The sequence below is a fragment of the Pongo pygmaeus genome, chromosome 3, assembly GCF_028885625.2.
Source record: "Pongo pygmaeus isolate AG05252 chromosome 3, NHGRI_mPonPyg2-v2.0_pri, whole genome shotgun sequence".
In the NCBI taxonomy this organism is placed as follows: domain Eukaryota; kingdom Metazoa; phylum Chordata; class Mammalia; order Primates; family Hominidae; genus Pongo; species Pongo pygmaeus.
In genome coordinates this window covers 156,948,818-156,976,509 of record NC_072376.2, presented here as the reverse complement: position 1 = coordinate 156,976,509, position 27,692 = coordinate 156,948,818, and the positions used below count along the sequence as shown (strand labels likewise).

At 37.6% G+C, this 27,692-nt stretch overlaps 1 protein-coding gene across 3 annotated transcripts in view; it reads left to right on the top strand.

Annotated features, from left to right (window-relative positions):
- Positions 1-2,402: 2,402 nt before the first annotated feature.
- GYPA (glycophorin A (MNS blood group)) overlaps positions 2,403-27,692 on the top strand; it is a 31,373-nt gene continuing 6,083 nt past the window's right edge. The window contains exons 1-5 of one of the 3 annotated variants that reach the window (XM_054486058.1): positions 2,403-2,541; positions 22,449-22,547; positions 23,244-23,339; positions 24,271-24,309; positions 26,111-26,196. In XM_054486058.1, coding sequence (XP_054342033.1) covers positions 2,475-2,541; positions 22,449-22,547; positions 23,244-23,339; positions 24,271-24,309; positions 26,111-26,196 — 387 coding nt within the window. In that variant the 5' untranslated portion in view covers positions 2,403-2,474. The remainder of the gene's footprint in view (positions 2,542-22,448; positions 22,548-23,243; positions 23,340-24,270; positions 24,310-26,110; positions 26,197-27,692) is intronic. The other 2 variants (XM_054486060.1, XM_054486059.1) reach the window with 2 other exon arrangements.

Sequence of the window (27,692 nt, the reverse complement as noted above, 5' to 3'; positions counted from 1 at the left end):
AGAGAGCACTGTAGGGCTCTGCTTCCTCACACCCTGTGTGAGGTGCTGAATCTGACCTCTGATTTCCTCATTGAGAACCCTCCAGGTTTTGACTTACTTTAATAGGGCCAGGTACTCTATAGGGCATTGTGCCAGATGCTGGAAACAGAACAACAGAGACAGGACCCACAAATATAAAGGAACAGATTATTCAGAACAACCTGAGACAGGTGTTAATAAACAGGCATGCGTCAGCACTACAGGAGTTTAGAGAATTGCTAACGATGAGATTCTGCAGGAAAGGAAAGTGGGAGGTCATGGAAGAGAAAGCACTCTCAGACTCTGACCAGTCCAGGCCGAAGAAGGTATGAAAGCTGAATTTTAGGCGGAGTTTCCTTTTCATTTTCCCCTTCCTGCCTTAGCAACGGACCTCCATACTGGAGGGAACCTGAAGCTAGGATATGACAAAGGTTACCTGCAGGATATATAAAAAATGATCAGCCTATACACCCAGGACTGCCTGTGAGAAGTTGCTTTCCTCTGCACTGCAATATTCATTTGACATTTATTGATTTGAGATATATTTATTGTCAAGTGTGCCCCAAGCACTCACTGGTAAATAAGATAGCCATAGTCAGGGTGTGCCCACTTAAAAACTGTAGTCCAGTGAAGACACAATGATTGCAATGTAGTGTAATAAGTCCTGTGATAAGGGAAGAAGATGGAACCACACAAGTATAGCGCAGGGGCACCTGACAAAGACAGGAAGTCAGGGAAGGCTTCGTGGAGGAAGTACTATTCAATTAAGACCCTAAGCAGAATTGGAGGCCACCTAAAAAGGACTAGGTGTATTCCAGGTTAAGACAGCACAACCCAGAGGAAAAAAGAATCAAATAGGATTTTATTTGTGTATACACAATTTTGAGATCTTGCTGTTTTCCACTTACCCATTTTATCCTGAGTCTCCATATCTTTATTTTTGTAAACATGATTTTAATAGTTGCTCTAATAGTCCATTGTAAGAATAGTGACATTTATTTACCCATTTTCAGAAATAGCATTTTTAAGACTTATGCTAATTGCTCTCCCTTTGTCAATATAAAATCATGTGAAATAATTCTTACTGCTTATATCAACAACATTTCCTTTACTTGGCTGACTCTTGAGCACAATTCCTGCAACTCAACCTGATATCCGGCCATAACAAACACTGAATTTATGGAAGGTATTAATTTATTATGTATTGTTTAATTTTAACTTTTTAATAAAATTTGCTGGAGTTGTTTTACATGAATTGGCAGGGCCTTAAGTGGCACTCTGGATTCTTGTCCTGCTGCTCAGATTACCCGCTATGTGTCATTCATTCTTCCATCCTCCCCAAGTCTGCATCTCCACTCCCTCCATCCACTAGTCCCTCAATCTCAGGCTCCTCCCTCTCTAGGATGCTCTGCTGATACTTATCTCCATCTTTTCTCCAGTAAGTAATTTTTTTTCTCTGTGGCCCAGTTTCCTGAAGCTGCAAACATTAGCTTCATAAATGATTTTTTGAAACCACACTTTGGGTAAATATGTAAGTATGATATATGTGGCAAATTGATTTTCTGGGTCAGGCAGGAAAGACTTTCACAAAAATCTTACAGGAAGTAAGATGATTTAGATGGAGTATCCAGTCACCTTCTGTTGAACCATTTCAGACCTAATTTATATTTTTTGTTCTGTCTCCCTTTAAAATTGAGCTTCCTCACATTTCCATACCTTTCATTTTAACCCGCTTTAATGATAAGGTTTTTGGTTTGTTGGGTTTTGTTTCTGACTGTTTGCATTTATTGTCTTGGTATTCATTTATGCTTACTTAGCAAGGTATATTTCAGAGAGAAACAGCTCACTGGTTTCATAGCTGTGCCGCACTAGCTGTTCAGTTCAAACTCTCTTTTCACTGAAAGATTTGTTGCATCTCATGTCTCTTACATTGCTGTGTGACTCACCATGAGTTTGGGGGTCTTTCAGAACCTCAGAACACTCAAATGATTTAAATCTCTCAAATATGTTCATTTCACATATAGGAAGTCACTTTCATTTGGACCACCGGGTCTTGACATTAGAAATGAGAAGGTCCATGGCTCCACAACAGCTACCTCAGCCTGGCACGTGCCCTGGCCTCAGAGATTCACAGTCCAGTTCTTTGTCCAGTTGGGTGGCTCCTGTCTACCACCTTACCATGCCCGCTTAACTTATGCAAAGTTAATATCACAAGTAGCCACCTGTTCCTTGCAGTGAAAATTGTACTAACCACTTTCATAGCCCCAAGATATCCACGTATCTTTATTAACAGGCGCTTAACAACTTGTATCATTTAAAATGCCTCCCCTGCCTATCAGCTGATGATGGCCACAGGAAGGTGGGCCTGGAAGATAACAGCTAGCAGGCTAAGGCCAGACACTGACAGTTGCAGTTGTCTTTGGTAGTTTTTTTGCACTAACTTCAGGAGCCAGCTCATGATCAGGATGATCGTGACCATGATCAGGATGTATGGAAAAATAATCTTTGTATTACTATTGTCAGGTAAGTGATTTTATTTCATCTTGGTTCTGTTATATTGGGTATGAGATCATAGAATAAAATATAAACTACCCTATTTTAGTTCTATCTTATTTAAATGAATAAATGAGTAGTATTTCCTATTCCAGTCTGGTGGATGGATTTTACAGGAACTCAGCTACCGATGTGGGAGAAATGGCACAAGGGAGCCCAGTATTTATGGCCGAATCCAGTTTTCTAGTATGAGAAGCTTACTTCAATTCTAAGTCTAGCTAGAATTAAAATAATTTTATCAAATGCTATGAGAAATACCTCTCTGTGAATAAATGTATTGCTCTGTCTGAGTTATAAGGAGATTCATTTCCAAGCTAAAGAGTTATTAACAAAGGTGTTGGTAGCTATATGGCTTTTAGTTTTCAAAAGGTATAATTTCCTATTTCTGCCAAATGGCGAGAAGCCAAAAGCATGAACACTGAAACCGTGGGGAGTTGTTCGCTTCTCTGTGGGTCCGTTACTAAAGTGTCACATAGGAAGAAAAAAAAACAAAAACAACTCTTACTGGTTTAGGTGTCATGTGAATTTTAGGAGAAATTTAAATCCATTAAAATAAAGAAATATCATAGGGTTATTATTAAATTGTATTAATTCAATAATTTGAATTTAGTTTAAATTTAATTATTAATTTAGTGTATTAAATTAACATGATTCTGGCCTCTTTCTGAGAATATTATAGTTAAACATCCTCTCAAGTGCAGTGCTTATGTGTTAGCAATACTAGTGCCCAGCACACAGGGGGCAGGCAGTTGCTTGAAACATTCTGAGTCTATTAGACATTGCTGTAACCCAAGTGAGAGCAAGTATCAAGGATCTACTGAGCACTCTGTAGCATACAGGGAAGAGAGATCAGCATTTTCTAAGATACCCTAGGGGAGGATAAAATAGTGCAATAGTTAAGAGCACAGGCATGAGGAACAGACAGAACTGGGTTCAAATCTAGTTTTACTTCTCAAGGCTGGGGAACATTAAGGCAAATTACGTGCCCACATTTTTATGTGTCCTTGTCTTTAAATGCAGGCAATGTTGGTACTTGCCTCATAATAATTGCGTAAAGATTAAACAAAATATTTAATGGAATACACTTACTGATGCCTGAAACAAAGTAAAATGTTAAGCTTGCTATGCATTTTCTATGATTAGAATTAACTATCATGATTAATAAGTATTAATAATATAAGTATTATTAAAATAAGTAGTAGCTATCCAATAATTATACACTAGAGAATAAACCTATGTATGTGATTGGTGATTTCTGAAAAGTCAGAGAGAAAAGAAAATTACAGAAAGAAAACAGAAAACAAACATAGCTACTCTAATTTTTTAAGCAGAAAAGTATGAAAACATTTAGTTTGAAGAAAAGAAAACAAATGAAAGGGATGTAGTGTAATATTTGTATATACATATTCATATATTTGAAGTGCTATTACACAGAAAAAAAAGATGTATTCTTTGTGTTGCTCCACGGGGCAAACCAAACTGGGTGTAACTCAAACAAAATTAGACACTTCATACTCTACTGGGGGTGTGCCAGCATTTGGGAAAACTGTGTGACTTACAAATTTGGAAAGGGCTCCTGGCAAAGAAATGATTTTTTTTTTAATTTCTACAACTACACAAGCAGATCGTGAATTAAAGCCTTAAATGGCACTTGATAAAGAGGTCATTGGGGCAAGATGATCCTGAAGCTACAATGGTCCCCAGTATCCAAGCGGTTATCATCTTCGTAGCTTCAGAAATCCTCCAAGGAAACTTTGATGTGGCTACTTTATAGTATAACAGAAAGGTGTAAGATCAAGTTTTTCCCCCGTACTGATTAGCTGAAGAGTAAACATGGTGAAGTCTTTTTCTTTTTTTTCTTTTTTTTTTTTTTTGCTATGAAAAAAAGATGAATGCCTTGCTTTCTCCAAATCTTAAGAATAAAGCCGATATTTCTAATTCTAAACTTACCAGAGATCTTCCAAATGGAGAACCCATTTTTTCTAATACGACTTGATTCCCAGTCCCTGAATTCCTGCACTCATTTGATGATTCAGTCATTACATGTCAGATTGTGAACCAGACACTGAGCCCACAGCAGGAAGAAAAATGGGCTCCCATGGAGGATACACGGAGGGTGTGTGCAGTGGATGGTGGGAGGGAACGCCGATAATAAATGGAACAACAACTATCTTATTAAAATAAGATAAAACAGTCAAAAATAATACAAAGCATATAAAACCAGGTAAGATGATAAACATGAATGCCGAAAACTGCTTAAGAAAAGGGTAGCAGGGAATTATTTTCTGAGTAGATGACATTTATGCTAAACGTGGAACAAGGAGACGGAGCCGACCCTGAAAATTCTGGGAAAAGAGGACGGAAGGCAGAGGGAAGAGCAAGAGCAAAACTTCTGAAACAGGAGGTAAGTTAGTGTTTTCAAGGAAAAGCTGGAGCTTTTATCTGAAAATCAGATTCTGAAGCTAAGAACCAATTTGGAAATACAGTACTATATCACTTCAACTGGGAAATTATGGCATAAACCAGGAGTCTCCAAAAGTTTTTTGTGTTTACTTAAAAATTCATACAAAATTTGCATTCTAGCTCATAATATACTAATTTAATTGGAGGAAACAAAGGCACTGGTATGATATCATCATGCCTACTTTATTCATCCGTGTATCCCCAGAATCTAGCACAGTTCTCGATTGGTATTTATAGTAGCATATTGGTTGAATAAGCAAGGAAGGAGGTGAAGGGAGGGAGGAGAGAGAAGCAGAGAGGGAGAGGAAGGAAGAAAGAAAAGAAGCAAAAAAGAAGGAAGGAAAGAAGAGAGGAGGGAGAGAGAGAGGGAGGAAAGAAGGGAGAAGAGAGAAGGGAAGGGAAGAGACAGGAGGAAGGGGAGGAGAAAAGGAAAGAGGAAATATTTGTTTTCATCTGGTTAGACACAGTGAGTGCTCCGCATAGGCAGATCATTATTACCCTGTGCATCTGACTTATACCCCTGCAGATACATCAGTCTGAAAAGCACATATTAAGTGAAGAAACAAGGCATCTCTTTTTTTTTTTTTTTTTTTTTTCAGGGATCCAAGAAGAGCCTTGCTAGCTGTCTATTTAATTGGCACAGGAAAGAGTTACAGGAACTGTATGCCAGGGAATACATGACTATAAATTCTTTAAAAGCAGAACCTGTGTCTTCGCTTATGTGTCCCACACATTGTCAGCCACATAGTAGGCAGTCAATATCAACTACTCAAAATGACAAACGACAAATGACCAGAATTTTGTGGCAGACTAGTTTAGCCATGAAAAATCATTTAACACCTGTGGGCCTCAGTTTTCTTGTGCCTATTCAATAAAGTGCCAAGTAGATGGTATCTACAATCATTTTTCATCTGTAAACCCCAGTGAATCCCCAAAATTCAGCCTGGATGAGCTGGACTAGTTGCGAAACCTATAAATATCTTTAGCATGGTGTGAAGTAGGGTTTTTAGAAAGAAACAGACACCCACTGTGAACTGCTTTGCATAAAAGGTCTGAATAGAGGGGAAAGTAGTGATGGTATCTCAAACTTACTTTGTAGTGATTTTAAATTAGGAAATTTAGCTTAACATTCTTGTGATAAATTTCTTTTCACCTTGGTTTCTAGAAGATTATTCAAAACATCTATGAGACTATTTGAGAAGTATACTTTTGAGGAATTTCCCCCAAGTTATCTTTATAGATTATATTTTGACACCAACTGCAAATGTAATATCTTTTGCCCAAAAAAAACCCCAATCCTACTTAAATGGTGCTGACAAAATCAGGCTGGACCTACATTTTTACATCATAGATTTCCAGCCATTATTATCATATCCACATCTTTAGTAAGTACCTATCTGTGTAGTTTCCTGTGATAAATGAACTAAACTAAAACTTAAGCAAAAATGTTGAAAAAAAATTCTGAGTTTATCTCTGAGTGTTGGGATTGTTAAGGTTTTATTTTTTTTTCTCATTTTAAATACTTTCTAAATTTTCTGCAAAGAGAACCATATAATATAATCAGGACAAGTTTTAATATATTTTAAAAAATAAACCGAACAAACACAGTCTCTGCTTTCTAAGAAGTCTTTAATTTTTGTACGTTGGTCATAGACTATGACTACACAATTTATTTGTGACATTTATTAAGAATTTCTGTCTAACCCAAATTATTATATGTAAGCACTGGAAAAATGGTGTCATCTTTGTTTGTAGTGTACGAAGCTCTATAAACAGCTATTTAATCAACTTTGGTATTTCCATCCCTAGATTTATATACAGCAGGTTAGGTTCCATACATAGGCAGGTTCTGAATAATAATAACCAACACTGATATAGCACTTACTTTGTGCCATGTACTGTTCTAAGCAATGTAAATACACTTAATTTTTAAAATTGTAGTAAAATACACATGATATAAATTTACCATTTGAACCATTTTAAAGTGTACAATCGGTAGCATTTAATGCATTCAAAATGATGCACACCCATCACCATTATCTAGTTCCAGAACATTTTCATCACTCCAAAAGGAAACCTCTTACCCATTAGCAGCCACTTCCAATTCCTCCAGCCCCTGGAAACCACTAATTTGTTTTCTACCTCTACAGATTTACCCATTTTAGATATTTCATATAAATGGAATCATATAATAGCCTTTTGTGTATGGTTTCTTTCACTTAAAATAATGTGTTTAAAGTTCATCCATATTGTAGCGTGTATCAGCATTTCATTCCTTTTATAATAAGTATTATTCCATTGTGTTGGTATATTACTTTTGTTTATCCATCCATCATTTGATTAAAATTTGGGTTGGTATATCACATTTTGCTTATCGATCCATCATTTGATTAAAATTTCTGTTGTTTCCGCCTTCTGGCTATTGTGAATAGTGCTGCTATAAATGTTCCTGTACTAGTTTTGTTTGAACCCACTTATAATACTCAAAGATGTATAGAGGTAGAATGGCTGGGTCATAGTAATTTTATGTTTAACTTACTAAGGAACTGCTAAACTCTTTTCCACAGGAGCTGCACACCTTTTTACCTTTTCACCAGGGTGTATGAGGTGCCAATTGCTCCACAATCTTGCCAGAAATTGTACTTTTTCATTTTTTTAATTATAGCCATTTCAGAGGGTATGAAATGGTTTTTCACTGTGGTTTCTTGCATTTTCCTAATAACTAATGATGCTGAGAATCTTCTCATGTAGTTGTTGGTAACTGCATTTTGCATATCTTTGGAGAAATGTTGGTTCTAGTCCTTCACCCATTTTTAAATTTATTTTTGTCTTTGTGTTGCTAAGTTGTAAGAGTTCTTTCTATGTTCTGGATAAAGAGTCTTATCAGATATACTATTTGCAAATATTTTCCTTCATTCTGTAGATTTTTGTTTTTACTTTTGATAATGTCTTTTGATGCACAAATGTTTTTCATTTTCAAGTCCAATTTTTTTTTCTTTTGTTGCTTACGCTTTTGATATCATATCTAAAAATAATTGCCAAATTTAAAGTCATAAAAATTTCTCCCTATGTTTTCTTCTGAGAGTTTTGTAGTTCTTCTCTTATATTTAGATCTTTGGTTTATTATCAGTTAATTTTTCTGTATGATAAGAGTCCACCTTTATTATTTTGCAGTTGTCCCAGCACCATTTGTTGAAGAGACTATCCTTTGCCCATTGAATGGTCTTGACACCCTTCTTGAAAGTTAATTGGCCATGGATATATGAGTTTATTTATGGAGTCTCAATTCTATCCTAAGAATATGTCTGTTCTTGGGGCAAAATCACACAGATTTTATTGCTGTTACTTGGTTATAAGTTTTGAATTCATGAAGTGTGATTCACCAAACTTTGTTCTTCTTCAAGATTGTTTTGGCTATTTAAATCCCTTACAATTTCATTGAAATTTTAGGATTAGGTTTTCCATTCTTGCAAAAAAAAATTATGTGCGTTTTAACTTAATCTGTTCAATAACTCTATAAGATAGAGACTAACCCATGTATAATGATGGAACAAAAATATAGAGACTAAGTAAATTTTGCAAGGTCTCAGGTAGTTGCTAGAGGAATTAGTTTGAGCCTAGGCAGTTCCACTGCAGAATCTGTGCACTTAGAGAATATGTTATGTTGCCTGTACCATACCTAGTGATGTTACAGGATTGGCTCCATTACTCTTACAACATTGTCACTCAGTGTTCCGCTTGTGCTTTCACCAAGCTGAAGACTTTAATGAAGGTTGATGATCTGTCTTCCTCACGTGGTGCAGCTAAGGAACTCTAACTGTGTGGCTGTTATGTTAGCCTTTTGCTCCTTTTTATATGGGCTACAGAAAATGTTTTTAAATTCTGGAGGCCTCCTTTTGATGTTATCACTTATTTCCCAGTCATCATTATATTTTTAAAAACCAAAATAGAAGGAAATAAATACAAAACGTAAAACATGAATAGTACAGCTATTTGAGGCAACTGAGAATATAGATTATGGCACTGATACTGCATTTTGCTAGGAAAAAGACCACAAAAGTTCTTCCCTTGCTACCTTTCCTGAACTATTCTGCTAGATTCAGACCTCAAAAACATTTTATCAGGAAATATAGAAATGTTCTTTCAAAATGAGCATATGGGAATGTGGGAATGCCTAATAAAATCTGTCCTCATTGATTCATTAGCAAAAAATCATATAAATCAATAGCTTGTGATTGCAAATAGATATATTTCAGATCCTTTCTGTGTTTGTTTTTTACTTTCTTGATCTATCACAATTGGAGAAAACTTAAAATTTCTCAATGGTATTGTATTTTTGCCAATTTCTTATTCTGCTTTATATTTCTCGTTGCTATATTATTGGGCTATAATGGTCCATAATTACTTAAGAATCATTGTGAAATATATTGCTTAATGACACAAGTAAATCTTTTTCATTGTTTGTAACGTCTTTGCTCTTAATTCTACTTTGCCTAAGATTAATACAGTTATTCCTGTTTAGTTTTATATGTATTTATTTATTTATTTATTTTGAAGATGGAGTCTTGCTCTGTCGCCCAGGCTGGAGTGCAGTGGCATGATCTCGGCTCACTGCAACCTCTGCCTCCCGGGTTCAAGCAATTCTCCTGCCTCAGCCTCCCGAGTAGCTGAGAATACAGGCACACACCACCATGCCCAGTTAATTTTTTGTATTTTAGTAAAGACAGGGTTTCACCGTGTTGCCCAAGCTGGTCTCCAACTCCTGAGCTCAGGCAATTCACCTGCCTCGGCCTCCCAAAGTGTTGGGATTACAGGCATGAGCCATTGCACCAGTCCTAACCTATCTCTTTTGACTCAATCTAAAAGTTTCTGTCTTTTAATACAAAACCATAATCCATATGTATTCATTAATTCACAACTGACACTTAGTATCTTATTTCTGTTATCCTATTTCATATTTTATTATATGATTCCTTGTTTCTGCTCTTTTGATATATATACTATGTTTTATTTGCCCTTATCGTTTCATGTGTTTCTAAAGTATATAGCCTACTTGTAATTGTCCCATTAGCTAACTTTTCGGCCTCTGCAGGTAAGGCCCGAACTCGGCCCAGGGCAAGACCCGTGGGTGTCTTTCCCTGGAACAACCTTACGTTCTTGTTCTGGGACTCTACCTTCTATCTCAAACTGCAGAGGCCCATGGTCCACGCTACAGGCCCAGGTCCAAGTTCTCACTACAGAGAATTTCTAGGGAGGCGCTGGATGGATGGTCCAGGCTGGCACTTGGACCTGTGGGCGGGTTGTCAGGAGCAGGGGTCCTGACTGTGCGGGCCTTGGCCTCACGCGCTGCTGGTTCACATGCATCCTCCTGGGGCTCAGGGTTGGTCTCCGTAGCAAGCAGGGCTCTAGGGGGCTAGCAGGGACCTTCCTCTGTGGGCTCCTGCGAGTTGATGCCTGCGTCTCATGGCACCCCCTTTTCAGCAAACGGAAATGACAGCAAGAAGTTCAAAGGTGACAGCAGCATTCTCTCTCAGAATTCCCATTTTAGTGGTGCAGCACACATAGAAAGTCTAAGTGCTTTCTGGAGCTAGATAAGCTGGATAAAGGTGTGCATGAGCCACTGGTCAATGGCTTGTGCAGGCCGTGAGTGCATTTCAGGTATGTCATACACTATTGATCTGGCAGCCAGGTATTCAGATAGGGTATAACCAGGTTCATCAGGCTCAAAACATAATCAAGTATTATTGAGACATAGTTAATATGCACTACAACTCACAGCACGCAGACTCACACACACATTTGTCTGACACAAAATTCCACAAAATAATACCTTCCTTTATTCTGTGTGATGTACTTTGATATATTCTCTCCTATTTTATATAACTTAATTTTTTTTAGAGACAAGATTTTGCTCTGTGGCCTAAGCTGGACTGCAACAGCACAGTCATAGCTTACTTCAGTCTTGAACTGCCGGATTCAAGTGATTCTCCAGCTTCTGCCTCTCAAGTAGCTGAGACTTCAGGTGTGCTAAATCACACCTGACTAATTTTTTTGTTATTTAATTTGTAAATATGGGGTCTTGCTATGTTGCCCAGGCTGGTCTCGAGCTCCTGGCCTCAAGAAATCCTCCTGCCTTGGCCTCCCAAAGCACTGGGGTTACAGGCATGAGCCACCACACCTAGACTACAACTTAATTTTTTAGTGCCTGTGACAACCCACTGGACTGATTTCATAGCCCATTAGTAGAGGAATGCACCATCTTGACTGCAGGTTGGAATTTTCTCAGAGGATCTATGTAGCACTGATGATTGGGTTTCACATCCAGAGATTCTAGTTATGCTAACACAGGGGCCAAGCAAACTATAGCCTGTGAACGGCCGGCCCCCTAGTTTTGTATACCTTACAAGTTACGAATGATTTTTACTTTTTTAAGTGCTTAAAAAAATCAAAATAGGCCGGGTGCAGTGGTTCAAGCCTGTAATCCCATCACTTTGGGAGGCTGAGGTGGGCGGATCACGAGGTCAGGAGGTCCAGATCGTCCTGGCTAACACAGTGAAACCCCATCTCTACTGAAACTACAAAAAATTAGCCAGGCTTGGTGGCGGGCACCTGTAGTCCCAGCTACTTGGGAGGCTGAGGCAGGAGAATGGAGTGAACCCAGGAGGCGGAGCTTGCAGTGAGCCGAGATCGCGCCACTGCACTCCAGCCTGGGTGACAGAGCAAGCCTCCGTCTCAAAGAACAAAAAAAAAAACAAGAAAGAAAGAAATAAAGAAAAAAATCGAAATAATAATAATAATATGTGAATATTCTATGAAATTCAAATTCTACTGCCCACAAATCATTATTGGAACATAGTCATACTCATTTATTTATGCTTTGGTTTACATATTGTCTGTAGCTGCTTTTGCACAGTGACAGAGTTGAATATTTGTAATAGATGGCCCACAAATCCTAAAGTAGTTACCCTCTCTCCCTTTACATAGGAAGTTTACTAATACTTGTGCTAAGGGATCTCAACAGACAATTTGAAAAACTTAAGTTTTAGACTAAAGATTTCCAATCTAAATTCCTGTGGAGCTTTCTGAAGCTGCCAGGTGGAGATGGGAACAGGTTGTGAGGCTGCAGGCCAAACGCTCAGGCCAGCTTCCACCAAGCAGTTCAACTCTGTCTGTTTCACACACTGATGAGCTTATCCTTGGAAAGTGATTAAAGTAAAATTAAATGCGAATTGGGAGGAAGTGAGGGAGACTGTGGCTCTAAAACAAAACCCTAAGAAACACCAACATTTAAGATGGCAAATGATGTTATTTCTAAAGTCGTTCAGGCTAATATCCCATACTGTAGCTGTTCACTTTATAGATAAAGGTGACACTAGAGCCATAGAAAATGTAAGAATGGACCTCGAAACTCAGGAAGATGAAGTTTACGTATATTAATCTATATTACCAACTGGAGCAGTTGTTCTCACTGCTGGCCGCACATCACAATCCAATGCCTGGATATCACAGATGATTCCACCATGCGGTCAAGGATGGGAACAAACTAGTTTCATTTCTGCAATTTTTTATTGTTCAACCAGTGAAAGGAAGTACCAGTGGCGTGAGAACTTTGGGATAAAGTTTTTGTTTTCAATTGAAATTATATTCATCCAGCCCACTTCCGTAAGCCCAAATTTAATGTGTATGAAGTTCAGCTACAGAAATACCAAACCTTAGACTAAAGCGGACACAGGTAAAATATGTGAAATCCCCTTTTGTTCTGAGGATTCTTTAGTAGGCAGGAGTGACCAGATTGGAATATGCTTGGCTGGAAAAATTAAGATTCAAGTTAACAAACTGTTAATAACCAGAACCATCTGCTCTTTCGTAATGTGGATTTGCCACTGCAGGTCACCCTACAATGTGCTATGTTAGAGGTACAACACTCCTACCCTCAGGCTATGAACAAGGTGAATTATTATCTTTATATCTCTTCATTTAGCCCTGATTTGCTGAAGTGAACGCTTGCTTGAGAGTTGGTTACATTATAATTTGGTGAGAATTTAATCTCTCAATGACAACTTACTTGATTCTCTCATTCTCTTTCTGCTACATAGATCACAGTAGACATTGGCAGACAGTTCTGTAGTTACATAGGTCTGAATTCAAAATCCAGGTCTGCCACTTGGTGGCTGTGTGAAATTAAGCAAGTTAGGCAATGTTTCTGAGTTTTTTTTTTTTCCTCCTCCACAAAGAATAATTAATATATGACAATAGGGTCTCAGCTAGTTGTTTTAAAAATGGTTAGAGAGATGTGTGGAATGAAGTAAGTGTGCAGTAAGTATTAATTACAAATATTATTATCTTAAACATACAGATTTCCATGATTCATGAATGGTGAAGCATCTTAGAAGACATCCATTCCAGGCCAGGCATGGTGGTGCGCACCTATAGTCCCAGTTGCTCAGCAGAATGAGGCAGAATTGCTTGAGCCTGGGAGTTTGAGGCTAGTATGGGCAATCTGGTGAGACCCTATCTCAAGAAAAAAGCAAAACTTTTTTTAAAGTTTAAAAAGAGAGACATCTGTTCCACTACTGTCATCTTAGAGGCCAGAAAACTGAGGCTCAGATCATTTCAGAGACTTGCACATATCCCCCAACCATTTGGTGGCAAAGCCAGGAATAGAACTTTGCTCTCCTTTCCCACTGGGACAGTGGACAGAAATTCATCTTGATTTCCATCTGTCCAGGCTGAAGAATGTGCACTGGCTGGAATGACAGAGTGACCGATTTTTTTCTCCACCTCTGCTGTCTCAGCAATGGTTTGGGACAGTGTGGATGACCAGAAGCTGGATAGTACAGAGCCAGGCTAAAAAGTTCAGGCTTCCTGAAGGGAAGCTGCAGTCCTCCTAGGCCAGAACACCTTCGAGATAGAATAGATAAAGCACCCTTCTCTACCAAGTTAGGAAAGGAAGAAGTGTGACCAATTAGCTGTATGGGGACTGCCAAAGCATGCCAGTCTGAAGATGAGCAGAAACTGGCTCATTCCATTTGGCATCTAGCACACTAACTGCACCAGTTAATAGGCCATGCTTTTCTGCAGAACCATTGGCTGAAGAGCTCAGATAAAAAGTATTGAGAATAGGCTATCCAAAACAGTCGGCTCAGATGCTATCACACAAAGCACTTTATCCTTAAGTTCAATTTTTCTAAATTGTAGTTGGCTGCTTTGGCTTAATAAAAATCTTCCAGAAAAGAAAAATGAATGGCCACAGACAGTATGGGTATCTAACTATATTATCACAACTTGACCAAGATTGAACTTGCCAATACTTTGGTTCAAGAGCAAAACAAAATTGTTCCCTTAAAATATTGCTTCATGGGAACAGTCTTCTTCAAACATCTTTTAGCACAGGCAAGATTCCCATTTATACGTGAATTCTGTCCAAGACAATGAGATCTGGCAGAAAAGGCATTGAGTTGGAAGTCAATGGATATGAGTTTTTGTCCCAGTTTTACCACAAATTAGCTGAGCATAACTTCCACAGATGCATTTATCAAGCAGTTTTCATGGGCTTTGCAATGCCAAAAAACTGTAGCATTTAGAAAATTTAGTTTTCAGACTTGGAAACTATTTAAGGCATTTCATATGAAGGGCGTGTCCTTGTAAGAGTTTGCTTATGCAAGATAAGGCTTCTTTCAGCTGCAAGTCAGGAGCGAACCAAAACTCAAACCAGCTGCTGCATGAACTGACTTTATCACATCTTGACAAGAGCTCAGCCACTGGAAGTTCTGGCACACAGCAAAACTGAAGGGTACTTATACAATATCACATTTTATTTTTATTGTTTCTAATAGCATTCCAGGTTAGAAATGTGAATTATTTCGGAAAGCTGAGTGGTCTGGTAGATAAAGCATATAGCAGAGAGCTAGGAGGCTGGCTATTTCCATTTGTTATCCTAACATGTCTTGGGCCCCCAAGTCACCCCACCTCCTTAGTACAATGGGAACAGTGGCAGAAGTCCATGCTCTCTCCCCCAACACATGGGGATAAAAGACAAGAGAGGTGAAATGTTCTGGAACACATCCGATGTTATGCAAGTATAAGCTGTGAGATGATCCAAACACAAATTTTGAATATTTCATTTTCTAGAAAGTATACCAATTCATTCCACCCTTCTCAAACCTAAATTATACAATTCAATTCAGGTCACACAGATTTACTTTGTACTAAGTAGCACAGCACATGCCATTTCAGTGCCTGAAAACTGAAAAACATAAATTTAAAGTAGGAGTTTGAGGCCTCACTAATACGACAAAACATACTTTTATATTTTATTTTGCACTAATTTGCCACTTAAACATTAAACTCTTATCAATCTGAGAGATTTGCCAACACTTGCCTGCTAGGTGCCCTAAGCCTCCACATCAATGCATGTTATACTCCCCTTTCTCCATATGTTAGCCCATGCTATTTCTTTATCCCTCCTCCTCTGCATCTTCACCTAAAATTCTGCCCATCCTTCAGGGTTCATCCAGTGATTCATTTGCAAGTAGTCATGGGGTAAGGTCTTGAGAGTATGTTTTTCAGAGGTCCATGCAGCTAAGAAAATGTGCAGTGTTGGCGCAAGGTCTGTCTATTCCTGGGTAGTCAGATGCTAGACACATCTTTCCTAACACCACAAGGTAGATATACTTCACTTGGAGAGAGAGGTGAAATTTTTCAGGTATAGACTGGATGTGCTCCTGTCAGAAGACTTGAAGGGATTAAGAAACTGACTCTCATCTCAGTATTGCTAGAGCAAAACATAATTTCTCATAGTGGCTATAGTATAAGGACACTGAGGGGTAAGAGATATAATCTAAGTAATACAATAAATTAGTGTGGAAAAAAATCATCAAAATGAAGACTACATGGTTTTTATTAAAATTCTAGCTTTTAGGATGTCCAGGGAGCTCAGGAATTTAGTTGTCCTTTTTCGTATGTACAATATGCCCCAATGCTTGCTGACTAATGTACTAAAACATTAGAGAAATCTTGCTGACAAGATCTCAACCAGGCAGCGAGATCTGGAAGGTGAGAACAATATTGGGGGTCAGCAGAATTAAGTCTCAGTTCTGCTTCTTACCAGATATGCTAATCTGAGCTAGTCATTTAATTTTTATGAGACCGAATGTCTATCTGTAAAGTCAGCAATTTGGATTAGATGTGCTGCAAGTGGTTTTCTAGCTTAAATGTACCTTCTGAATTCAACAGGACAATACTTAAACTGACCTTTAATCTAGGAATGACACAAGTAGATTTTTGAAAGCTAATTTAGCTACAGAAAGCTGAGAGCTCCAAAGGCAAAGAGATAAAAATAACAGGAGAGCCTTCCCTTAATCCAGTCCCTAAGCAGTTTTGGCAAACTAAAGTTTGTTGTTCAATGGTTACGAGTTTGCTTAAATGCTTTCTACCCAGTTTACTGAACTAAATAGTATATAGCTATAGTAAAAAGTTCTATTCAAAAACCATCTTCTCACAGATATTTTGCAGCTTTTCAGAATTGAATATGTCCACAGATGTCTATTAGCTGGTTAGGGTCTTAGGAATCTAGGAGAGCCAAGTAGTTGTATGAGCTGTTGCTATCAAATGTAGTTTTGAACATTCTTGGTGATTTTAAGGGATCATATTGTGGAAATTTGGTTTCCTTACCTTGAATTTTGAATGAAGCTTTAGCATTTGAGGATGTTTCTTTTGTTTCTCCTTCCAGGTAAGTGATTTTGTTTTTTCAACCAGATGCTGGTTTATTTAATTTGAAGCTATTGATGAAATTCTTTAAATTGCCCCCATGTGATTCTACTCTGGAATAACTAACAAATTATTTAAAAGTTAATTAATACTAGAAAATATGAAAACGCATTTTTATGTGAACTATTGTTCCTTCAAGATGACACTGTTTTGTAAACTATAGACTTCCAATAACAACCCTCTGTGCCTTCCTCTTACCACTAAGCAAGCATGGGTATTAATTCCTACTGAAAAGCTTATGCTATCTTTTTTCCAGAAATGGAAGAAAAATGAACTATGAAAAAGGTCATTTTATAGGTCAGCTACCATTATGAGATTGTTGAGGAAATGATATAAAAAACAATTTTTATCAAATTATCTTTAGGGCATTTATATGTTTATTTTCTTACTGTGTTGACTTAGGTGACTATAAGAAGTTGTATCAGAGCAACTGATTCTGGAGAATTAAAGCAAGTATTTCTAAGAACATAAGTGGCAACTTTCAGTCTCAAATCAACTTGGCCACCAATCAGTTTTTGTAAGGGTACAAATAGGACATAACATGCTCAGATGGTACTTGGATAAAGTGTATACAATTTTACATCGAGGAAATTGTGTCAATGTGTTACCTTCAATGTTAGAAATTCCCAAGTTCTGACAATAGTTCAGAGCCTTGTTAAAAGCCAGAGTGGAGGCATGTAGATCCAGCTGGAAAGAGAGGCATTATGGCCTAACTTAGGACAAATTTTAAAGCCAGTGTTAGGGTCTGAGTCCAGCTTTGTAAACTTGAGTACAGTGTTTGATCTCTGGGGTTTCAGCCTTGACTTCAGAACAAAATTTCCACCAAGTGCTCTTTTACTGTGAGGAGTAGCTGCTGAAGAAGAAAGAAGTCTACCTATTTGCTAGAGTGTTAAAATTGTTTTGATAAAGCTCAAACCTTATCTAAATAAGCTCTCTCTCCCTAAGCATGTTTTTATTTTTATAAAAAAGTTACATATATTTGCTTATAAATTTAAAATACTTTTCACCTCCTCTGACTTCATTTAAAATTAAAATAATTAAAGTGCCAATTTTAAGAGATGTTAGCTCCCATTGTTGGTTCTTTGCCATATTCTTTTGACAACCTGCTGTAATTTTCTGCTCCCTTTAGAGCCTCAGGCTATAGGCCTTCTCCACCAAAGGAATGTTAAGAAGTGATAAGGACCTTCTGTGAGCAGAAGTGGCTTGTTTGCAAAGGGACTGCTTATCTTGGCCACTCTTGAACACAAGATGGGACCCTCTACTGCAAAGCTCCGGCGTGATTTTTTTCCCCTAAGTTATCCCCCATACTACTGACAGTGATTTTCCCTAAATAAAAAACTGCTTCAAACCCTTCATTGTCTTTCCACTGCCTTAAAGATAAAGTCCAAATTCTAGAACATGGCCCACAACATTTGGTGCCTCACCACCTCTTCAGCCTCTCATTTGCTGTTCACCCATTTCTCTATTCCTCTCCTTCTCACACCTTGTGCTACAGCCACATAGATAACCTGCAGTTTCTCTACCTTGCAATGATGTCTCAGATTCCAAGGCATTGCTGGTACCACACAGCCTGCCTGGTAAAATCCTAGACTTCTTTCAAGATAAATTCAAAAACACCTCCATGAGGTCTTTCTACCTCTCCAAGTAGAATTGACCACTGTCTCCTTTGTGTCCCCACTTCCACCACCATCCTAAAATACTTATTATACTTAGATTAATAATTGTCACTCTTACTGTACTGGAATTACCCTGAAAGGAAAGGCCATGTATTATTTATCCTTATATTTCTAGTACATAGCCCACAGCCTATACCGCCCACCCCAAAAAAAACCTTTTGTAAATAATTGAACAAATTAATAAACACCAAAGGCCCCCAGTAAACATCAAGGCCTAAGGAATGCATATCTGGATTCTAAATAATCATAAGGTTTTACAACACCATGTTAAGCACCAGGGACTTCAGAGAGCTTTTAGTCTAAATCTTATTAGAGAGGCCAGCGAAGACCTCCCAAAGGAAGTGGCATTGAACTGAGACTTGAAAAGCCAGTAGTTAGGCAAAGATAGGGAGGGAAATATTTCAGACAAAGGGAGGAGCTGGCACAAGATTTAGGACATGGAAAAGGGTATGGTGCAGTCATAGAGCGAAGAGATGTGCAGAATGGCTGGAGCCCCAAGAGGGAAGGGAAGGGTGAAGCAGTGAAGATGCGAGGCAAGCAGGACTGGACCATGCAGAGTCTTGCAGGTGTTCACAAAGAAAATTGCAGCACCCTCCCATAGACTGAAAACACCTCTCTACCTGAACCCCTGGAATTCTGACTCAGGTAGTCCCTAACATAGGAAACTTGGAGGAATATGTATATTTGTACTCATAGTCAAAACTACTAGATGGCATTTTCAGACTATATTTTGTGTATTTTTATTTTTTACTTTTTGTTTTTTTTTTCTTATGTTAGCAAAAGTATGCTTGCTATTCAAATGTTGAAAATATTTCATTGGTCTTAAAATGATGCTTATTTTTCCAGATGCTTGCATTCATTCTGCATGTTCTATTTTGTCATTTGGTTTAATTTATTAAACAATCTTATTAATTAAATTAAATGTATTAATTATAGATTAATTTATTATAATTAATTAATTATGTTATAATTAATAATAAATTAAATTTATTAATTATTTAAATTATTATGTTCACATTCAGATGCAATCTGAAAACCCATTTGTTCTCACACTGCTATAAAGAAATAACTGAGACTGGGTAATTCATAAAGAAAAGAGGTTTAATTGCCTCATGGTTCTGCAGGCTATACAAGAAGCATAGTGCTTCTGCTTCTGCTTCTGGGGAGGCTCAGGAAACAATCATGGCAAAAGACGAAGGGAAAGTAGGTATGTCTTACATGGTTGGAACAAGAGCAAGAGAGAGAGTGGGGAGAGAGAGCATTGGAGCAAGAGCAAGAGAGAGTGGGGAGGTGCCACACACTTTTAAACAACCAGATCTTATGAGAAATCACTATCTCCCCGACAGCATCAACGGGGATGGTGTTAAGCAATGAGAAACCAGCCCCATGATTCAATTACCTCCCACCGGGCCCCACCTCCAACATTGGGGATTACATTTCCACATGAGATTTGGATGATGACACAGATCCAAACCATACCATTCACCTAATTCTTTTTCTCCATAAGAATTTGTCCAAGCATTTATAACAATTAGCATTTCATTTAACATCTTTGATGAACAAAGCACTATTCTCATGCTGAGAAGATTCAAAATAATGGGATATTGAAGTCCTAGGAACAAGTTTTATGTTTCAGAAGAGCCCATTTGGTATCCACAGGGATAAGAAATGTGCACCCTAAATGTAAGTGGATTACACTAAACTTATAGGTATAAAGAAGGAGTGGAGGATTAAAGGGAGAAGCGTGGAGAGGATGAAAGTTAGAAATGGAAGTGACGAGCACACCTGAGTGAAGGATGAGAGCTCCAGCTGCCTCTTCCAGTTGTATTCCCATGTAGCTGAGCCAAAGGCTGATCTCAAGTTTATTGTTACATGCCCATTTAATGCTTCTGGCCATTAACACTTTTGATTTTTTTTGGCTTGTTATTTTACTAGCTATTTTCATAACACTTTCATAGCTAAACCTATTTTACTCAGATTGTATGCCTTTTCAAAAATACAATAGATGGTCCATATTCCATTATCTAGAAATAAGCCGAAGCTCATATCTAACATTTATTAAGAGAGATGGATTATTTTTGTTCATTAGTTATCTTTGTAAATAATTTTTACATACTTTAGTTGACTCATAAAGATGTTTCTTTCTGTAATTTTAATCTTAATATTTGTTGAACTTCAAAATCCCTATCACCGGGTTACTGTTTAAAAGCATTGGTTTTTATATTATCTTAAAAGCCGTTATATCTGAGTGCTGAACAACTTAGAAACATTCAGTAATTGTTTTGCATGCTATTTAGTGAATTCATAAGGCAATCGTTTATACACACATGATGGAATCAGGTGGCAAGCCAAGTTAAAGAGCAAGGCCAGAAAAGAACTTAAAAGAGAAGAGAAAACATAGACAGTTTAGGAACAATAGATCATGTCTTCTCCATGATTTGGAGGTAAACTGATTACCTATCAGCTGATAAATAGAGGAAGGTTTTAGAAGTCTTCACTTGGGTAGACTAATGAAAGGTGTCAGAGAAGATGTTTTCTGTTATTTGCGGGTTCTCCAGGAAACTTTGAGCATTCAGCTGAGGGGCCAAGTTGGCTGCTTCTGAGAAGAAGCCCTTCCACCTCCACTCCATTGCACTTGGGTGCCATTCCCCTCATTTGAATGTCTCAAAGAGATGAGCAAAGGTACATCTACAGAGTTCAGGGTACTGACGTTTATCATAATGATTTATAACTCTCAGAAGAGTGAAAAACACATGAATGCACAGAATAGGAGATTGAAATATAAACCACAGAACATTCATATAATGGAATACTCTGCAGTCACAAAAATCTTCTCATAGAAGAATATTTGACAGCATAGGGATATCTGTGGCATATTAAGTAGAAAGTCAGACTTGTAAACATTATATACATATTCATATATATTTAAACACCATGATCCCATATTTAGATATAACAACTAAAAGTTCAGATGGCTATATATCAAAATGTGTCAAATGTTCAACCTTGCGTAGGCTGACTGTAGATGAATTTTATATTATTCTTTGTGCTTTCTTGTAGTTCCCAAATTTTCTTTATTGAATCTATATTACTTTTGTAATTTAAAGAATTTAATTTATAAAATTTTATAAAATAACTTAATTTGAAATATATTGCATTTAAGAATAAAAAGCGTTTAATTACAAAAATAATTCACAATTTATTTAATGAGATTTTAAAAGGATATATTTGAGTCTACATTCTGATTTCATGTTTGCGTGCATGGTTTTTTTGAGACAGAGTCTCACTCTGTCGCCCAGGCTGGAGTGCAGTGGCATGATCTCGGCTCACTGCAAGCTCTGCCTCCTGGGTTCACGCAATGTAATAGTGTTTTATTATTGTTTCCATTTTTATTGAAGAAGTAAGATTGTCCCTAGCAGATGGAGACACTGAGATATGGGACAGAACTTTTGTTCTATATAATTATTACACGCTTCCACCTTTCTTAGCATAGACAGTTTCCCAAATGCAACTTCAAGTTACCCCTTTATAGGCATAATAACAATAATACCCAACATATATGTAATGTTCTTTATGTGCCAAGTACTATACTAACGCATACACATCACATCCACATCACATACACACACATACCACATACACACACATATTTAAACTAATTTCGTTCTCACAATGACATTTTGAGGCAAGTATTATTATTGTACAGATGAGAAAACCAAGGCACACTTTATCTGTAAACCTCTGCTATGCAGAAATTCTGGAGGGGCTTCTGGCCCCTTAATTTTAAAATAAGGCCAATAATACAATAATTACCACATAGCAATTCTCTAAAGATTATGTAAGGTATATACAAAAGCACTTAGCTCAGGGACTGGAGGGATGTGGGAGAAATTTGTCTTTTGCGATATGCTTTATGGTCCGCTCGGTCACCTCATTCTTAATCCCTTTCTCGACTTCTATTTTATACAGAAATTGTGAGCATATCAGCATCAAGTACCACTGGTGAGGTAATGCACACTTCAATCTCTTCTTCGGTCACAAAGAGTTACATCACACCACAGACAAATGGTTTGTTTTCATTTTTATTTTTAAATTGTGGCTCCGAAATCATTTTTGTGATGCAACCCTATTTTAGGGGACCTGTCACCGCAGATAAACTGAGAAATGCGAGCTAAGTAGACACAGCCTACTAAGTAGACACAACTCCTACTACGGAGGAATTCTTGCCTCTGAAATATCTCACAGAAATAATACTGTGAGTTAAAGAAATTAAAACAATGTGGCAAAGCACAGAAATGATGCACGTGACCATGAAATAGTGGGCCAGATAAAGGGGACCTAATAGTGTGGTGGTGTGGAGGGTCTGTGGGCAAACTGAGTTCAGCTCAGACCCGGGCTCAGCTCTATCCCAGCTGCTGACCCATGGTGAGTTGCCCTGCAGGGTTTCTATCCCATTAATTTTAAAATGGGGCCAATAACACAGTACTTATCTCACAGCATTTCTCTAAAGGCTAAATAAGATGTATCTAAAAGTTATTAGCTCAGAGCCTCACACATTCTCAGTGACTGATAAACAATAAGCAAAGCTGGGTGCTGAGATAAGAGTAATCTGGTGGCAGTCTCTCTTGTTAGTTTTCAGGGGAGAAGAAGAAATTCTGGAGCTGCTGCTGGGAGGGATATGGGAGAATTTTTCTTTCATGATATGCTTTATGTCCACGCAGTCACCTCATTCTTGATCCCTTTCTCAACTTCTCTTATATGCAGATAAGCACAAACAGGACACATATCCAGCCACTCCTAGTGCTCATGAAGTTTCAGAAATTTCTGTTATAACCACTCACTCTCCAGAAGAGGAAAACGGTATGTGCTTAGTTTTAAGTAGTTGCTCTGGAGTCATTGTTGTGATTGAACTCTATTTACACGAGCTGTAACTCATGACAGTTCTCAAACTTTCGTGACAGAAAACCCATCTGTTTTACTCCAAAGCCCATATAGCACCCACAACTATTAACTGTGACCAAGAAAGAGAAGGCAAGCCCCAATTAACCTTTGTACGTAAAACCTAAAGAATGAAAAAATATACCTGAATCCTTAATCATCAAACAACATAGGTATATACTAAGCAATTTGTAATAATTAAACTCTAGAAAATTGTGTGGCTTTGGTAGTAAGAGAGCTTCATGACATAAAATGGCAAGTGGAGACAGAGACAAAAGTAAGCTGTGGACTGAGAGGGAAGGTTAGCACAGGTGGAACAATAAGGCAACCATACTATCAATTGCTACTGACAAAGAGTCCAGAGAGACTATTGGCAAAAGCTCAAATGAGACACAGTAACAGTTTAGATTCAGACAGTGACTGTGGCATAAATCTGGAAAATTGATAGCCACATGACCCCTCTTTGCATGGGACTGGCATCTGTGTGGAGTAATGGCTCCATATGCCTCCTTTCTTCTCATTATTTTTACATTTTTTAAAAATGCATCTCTTCTTGTGGAAATCAATAAGTGATTCTTCCAATACTTGCTCATTCCTTTCCCCTCAATTATGAGACAATTTGCTTATTTCTCATCCATGAATACTTGTTGGGTCATTAAAAGTAGATACTGAAATTACTAATGGTAAGACAGACACATTACCTCATAAATTTTACTAGCTTGATGTTCAAAGTTGACCAACAACTCTCAAAATATGATTAAGAAAAGGAAACCCACAGAACAGTTTGATTCCAAAATGATTTTTTTCTTTGCACATGTCTTATTTGGACTTACATTGAAATTTTGCTTTATAGGAGAAAGGGGACAACTTGTCCATCGTTTCTCTGAACCAGGTATGTTAATATTGGACAAAGATAAAGTCATTCCATTTTAAACTATCCATTGCTTGTTTCAAATGCCTAAGAAAATGTGTCAATCTTAAAACAGAAGAGCATATGTTGTTAACTTTATTCACATGAAATTGTAAAGGCAAAGAAAATATTCTCTTTTTAAAATTAAAATAGGCATTTCTTATTTTTAAAAATATTTTGGTGGCCAGGGTCAGTGGCTCATGCCTATAATCCCAGAACTTTGGGAGGCTGAGCCTGGCTAATCACTTGAGCCCAGGAATTTGAGAACAGCCTGGGCAATATGGTGAAATCCATCTCTACAAAAAATACAAAAATTAGCTGGGATGGCGCACGCACCTGTAGTCTCAGCTACTTGGGAGGCTGGATGAGGTGGGAGGATCGGATCGATTGCCTGAGCCTGGGAGTTTGAGGCTGCAGTGAGCTATGACTGTGCCACTGTACTCTAGCCTTGGTAAGACCCTGTCTCAAAAACAAATACATAAGTAAATAAAAATAAATAAATAAATAAATAAAAACATTTTGGAAATAGAGATACATAATTTGGTAATAGTTTTTCTCTTAAGTTAGATGTTTTATCTTTCTAACCAACACCGAGTACTTGAAAAAAGCCTCATAAGAGCTTATAAAACAAATGAACTTCCCTCTTCCCTCATGTAGAAAGCAAGGCATTTAAAATCATCTAATTAACTGGTACTGTATTTCAAGGGTAAATCTCAGCCTTGATTCATTTTTGGCCCAATGCAACCACTTAGGGACCATCTAGACAACCTCTGCTGAAGGGACATCCCTTCCCCTCACTTGAATATCACTGTGTGTGCTCATTTGCTATTCTGCATTCTAACCCTCCCTTCACACTTGGCTGTGTCCACGGCTCACAGGGTAAAAAGCACATCATAGAACTTCATCACTATCACATACATTCAGGCTAAGTGGTCAAGAAGCCTGGGCAACACCAGCAAGAGGAAATGCTACTTTTACTTTTTATCAATAATAGGACTTTTAAATATTAATTAGGCAAATAAATGAGCCATTTTACCTTTATGTCTAGCCTTGCATTCTATTTACTTCATCTGGAAGCACTACAAATATGCTCTAAATATGGAAATATCTCTTACTTAATTGATTTCAATTGTTTCATTCCCAACATGTAAAAGACTTAAAAAGCATTTTTAGTGACTATATTGGAGACTATGCATAAGAATACTGTGGAAGGAATAAAGCTTAGACTATAGATGACCTGCATTATAGTTATAATTCTACTTTTCACTAGTTGTCTGACCAAGGCTAAGTTAACCTTATTCAGCTTCTTTTCTTCATTTGTAAACTGTTTATACCAGTTTCTTTCCAAAATTATGATTCTATGATCTGTTCAATGCTCTTTTATACGTTAAGACATTATTTTCTCTCATAACTTCCAAACTATGAGAGAATTTGTGGTTTTTTCCCCATATCTAAGTAGAATGTCCACTGAGTTCTTATCTACAGCTACACTAGTGAAGAACGCTGGGTCTGGAATCAGAAGCGTCAGGTCTTAGTTCTGTCATCAACGATTTGTACGACCTTGGACAAAAGACTTGATCACTCACAGTCCCAGTTTCCCACAAGGTTACTGTAAAGCACACAATTTTTAAAAAGACAAAATATACGTAATAGTATATTAATTGTACTTTCTATTAAAAGGCAAGGTGATGGTATGCGGATGTTATCTGTCTTATTTTTCAATTGCTATGTGGTCATTTATTTCAGACTTTCATAATTTTGCTGCTCTCTTTATCTCCTGTAGTGATAACACTCATTGTTTTTGGGGTGACGGCTGGTGTTATTGGAACGATCCTCTTAATTTCTTACTGTATTCGCCGACTGAGAAAGGTGAGAATTCAGTTTTTAATTTGGCTCTAAATACCAATGTGAACAGCTCTAGGAGGGTTTATTCCTCTGAGTTCAGTTAAACTCAAAAGAGAAACAGAACTGCATAAAATTCCATCTTTTTCAACTGCACACATAGAAGTCACCGTGTTTCTTTAGCAGAATTTTTTTTTTGCATTTGCCCAATAAAAGGGAACCTCTAAATAAAAATCTGTCCCCCATTCTCCCAATGAAAGATCTCCCTAAGTTTTTGTCTAACTTGCTTTCACATATTTTGATGGATATTGAGGAAATATTAAGATTCTACTTATAGTATTTACCCTATTAGTGTATAAAATATTTAAAATAATATATTTACGTATGTTTAAAACTTTGGGGGAGGCCAAGGCAGGAGGATTGCTTGAGCTCAGGAGTTTGAGACCAGCCTGAGCAAAAAGGTGAAACCTAGTCTATACAAAAAATATGAAAATTAGAAAGGCGTGGTGGTGCACATGTGTAGTATCAGCTATTCAGGGGGCTGAAGTGGGAGGATTGCTTGAGCCTGGGAAATCAAGGCTGCAGTGAGCTGTGATCATGCTACTGCACTCCAGCCTGGGCAACAGCGTGAGACCCTGTCTCAATAAATATATAAATAAATAAATAAAAATAAACAAAATAAAACTTTTGCCTTTTTTAATTCTCACATATTCTGAAACAGATTTTTCAAATTTCCACCCATGAATTCTTAACATCAGTGATTTTTTTTGAATCATTAATGCTTTTTTTAATTTTTTTTTTTTTTTTGAGACAGGGTTTCCCTCTGTCACCGAGGCTCGAGTGCAAAGTGGCGCAATCTCTGCTCACTGCAGCCTCTGCCTCCCTGGTTCAAGTGATTCTTGTGCTTCAGCCTCCGCAGTAGTTGGGCCTACAGGTGCAGGCCACCATGCCTGACTAATTTTTGTATTTTTTTAATAGCAGAGATGGGGTTTCGCTGTGTTGGCCAGGCTGGTTTCAAACTCCTGACCTCAAGTGATCCATCTGCCTTGGCCTCCAAAGTGCTGGGATTACAAGCACGAGCCACCACGCCCAGCCCACTAATGCTATTTTTAAGTCCATACAACACAGCTTATCGAAGTGCATAACTTTTGCTATCACTTTCTATTCACGATATTTAAGACATAATATGTGTGTGTGTATTTATGATGCTGTCACTGTCTCTGTAATCCTAGATCAGAAGTACTTAGTCACATGAGATTGGTACAGTTGTGTTTTCATCCATCCTCTATTCTTAATCTCTCTTTGTGATTTTTGAGACCATAACCACTACATAATTCTTTTAAAAAGGCTGAGAGGTGTGACAGCACTGCAATTGTGGGGCCATCAGAAGAAGAATGATAGTAATATCTACATTAAGTTCCTTTGCCTCTTTTCTTTTTTAACTGCTTCTAACAGTTAACTTCTACCATCATCCAATCCTACAATTGATTTTCATTATTCCATGTAAATATATCTTCCTTAAA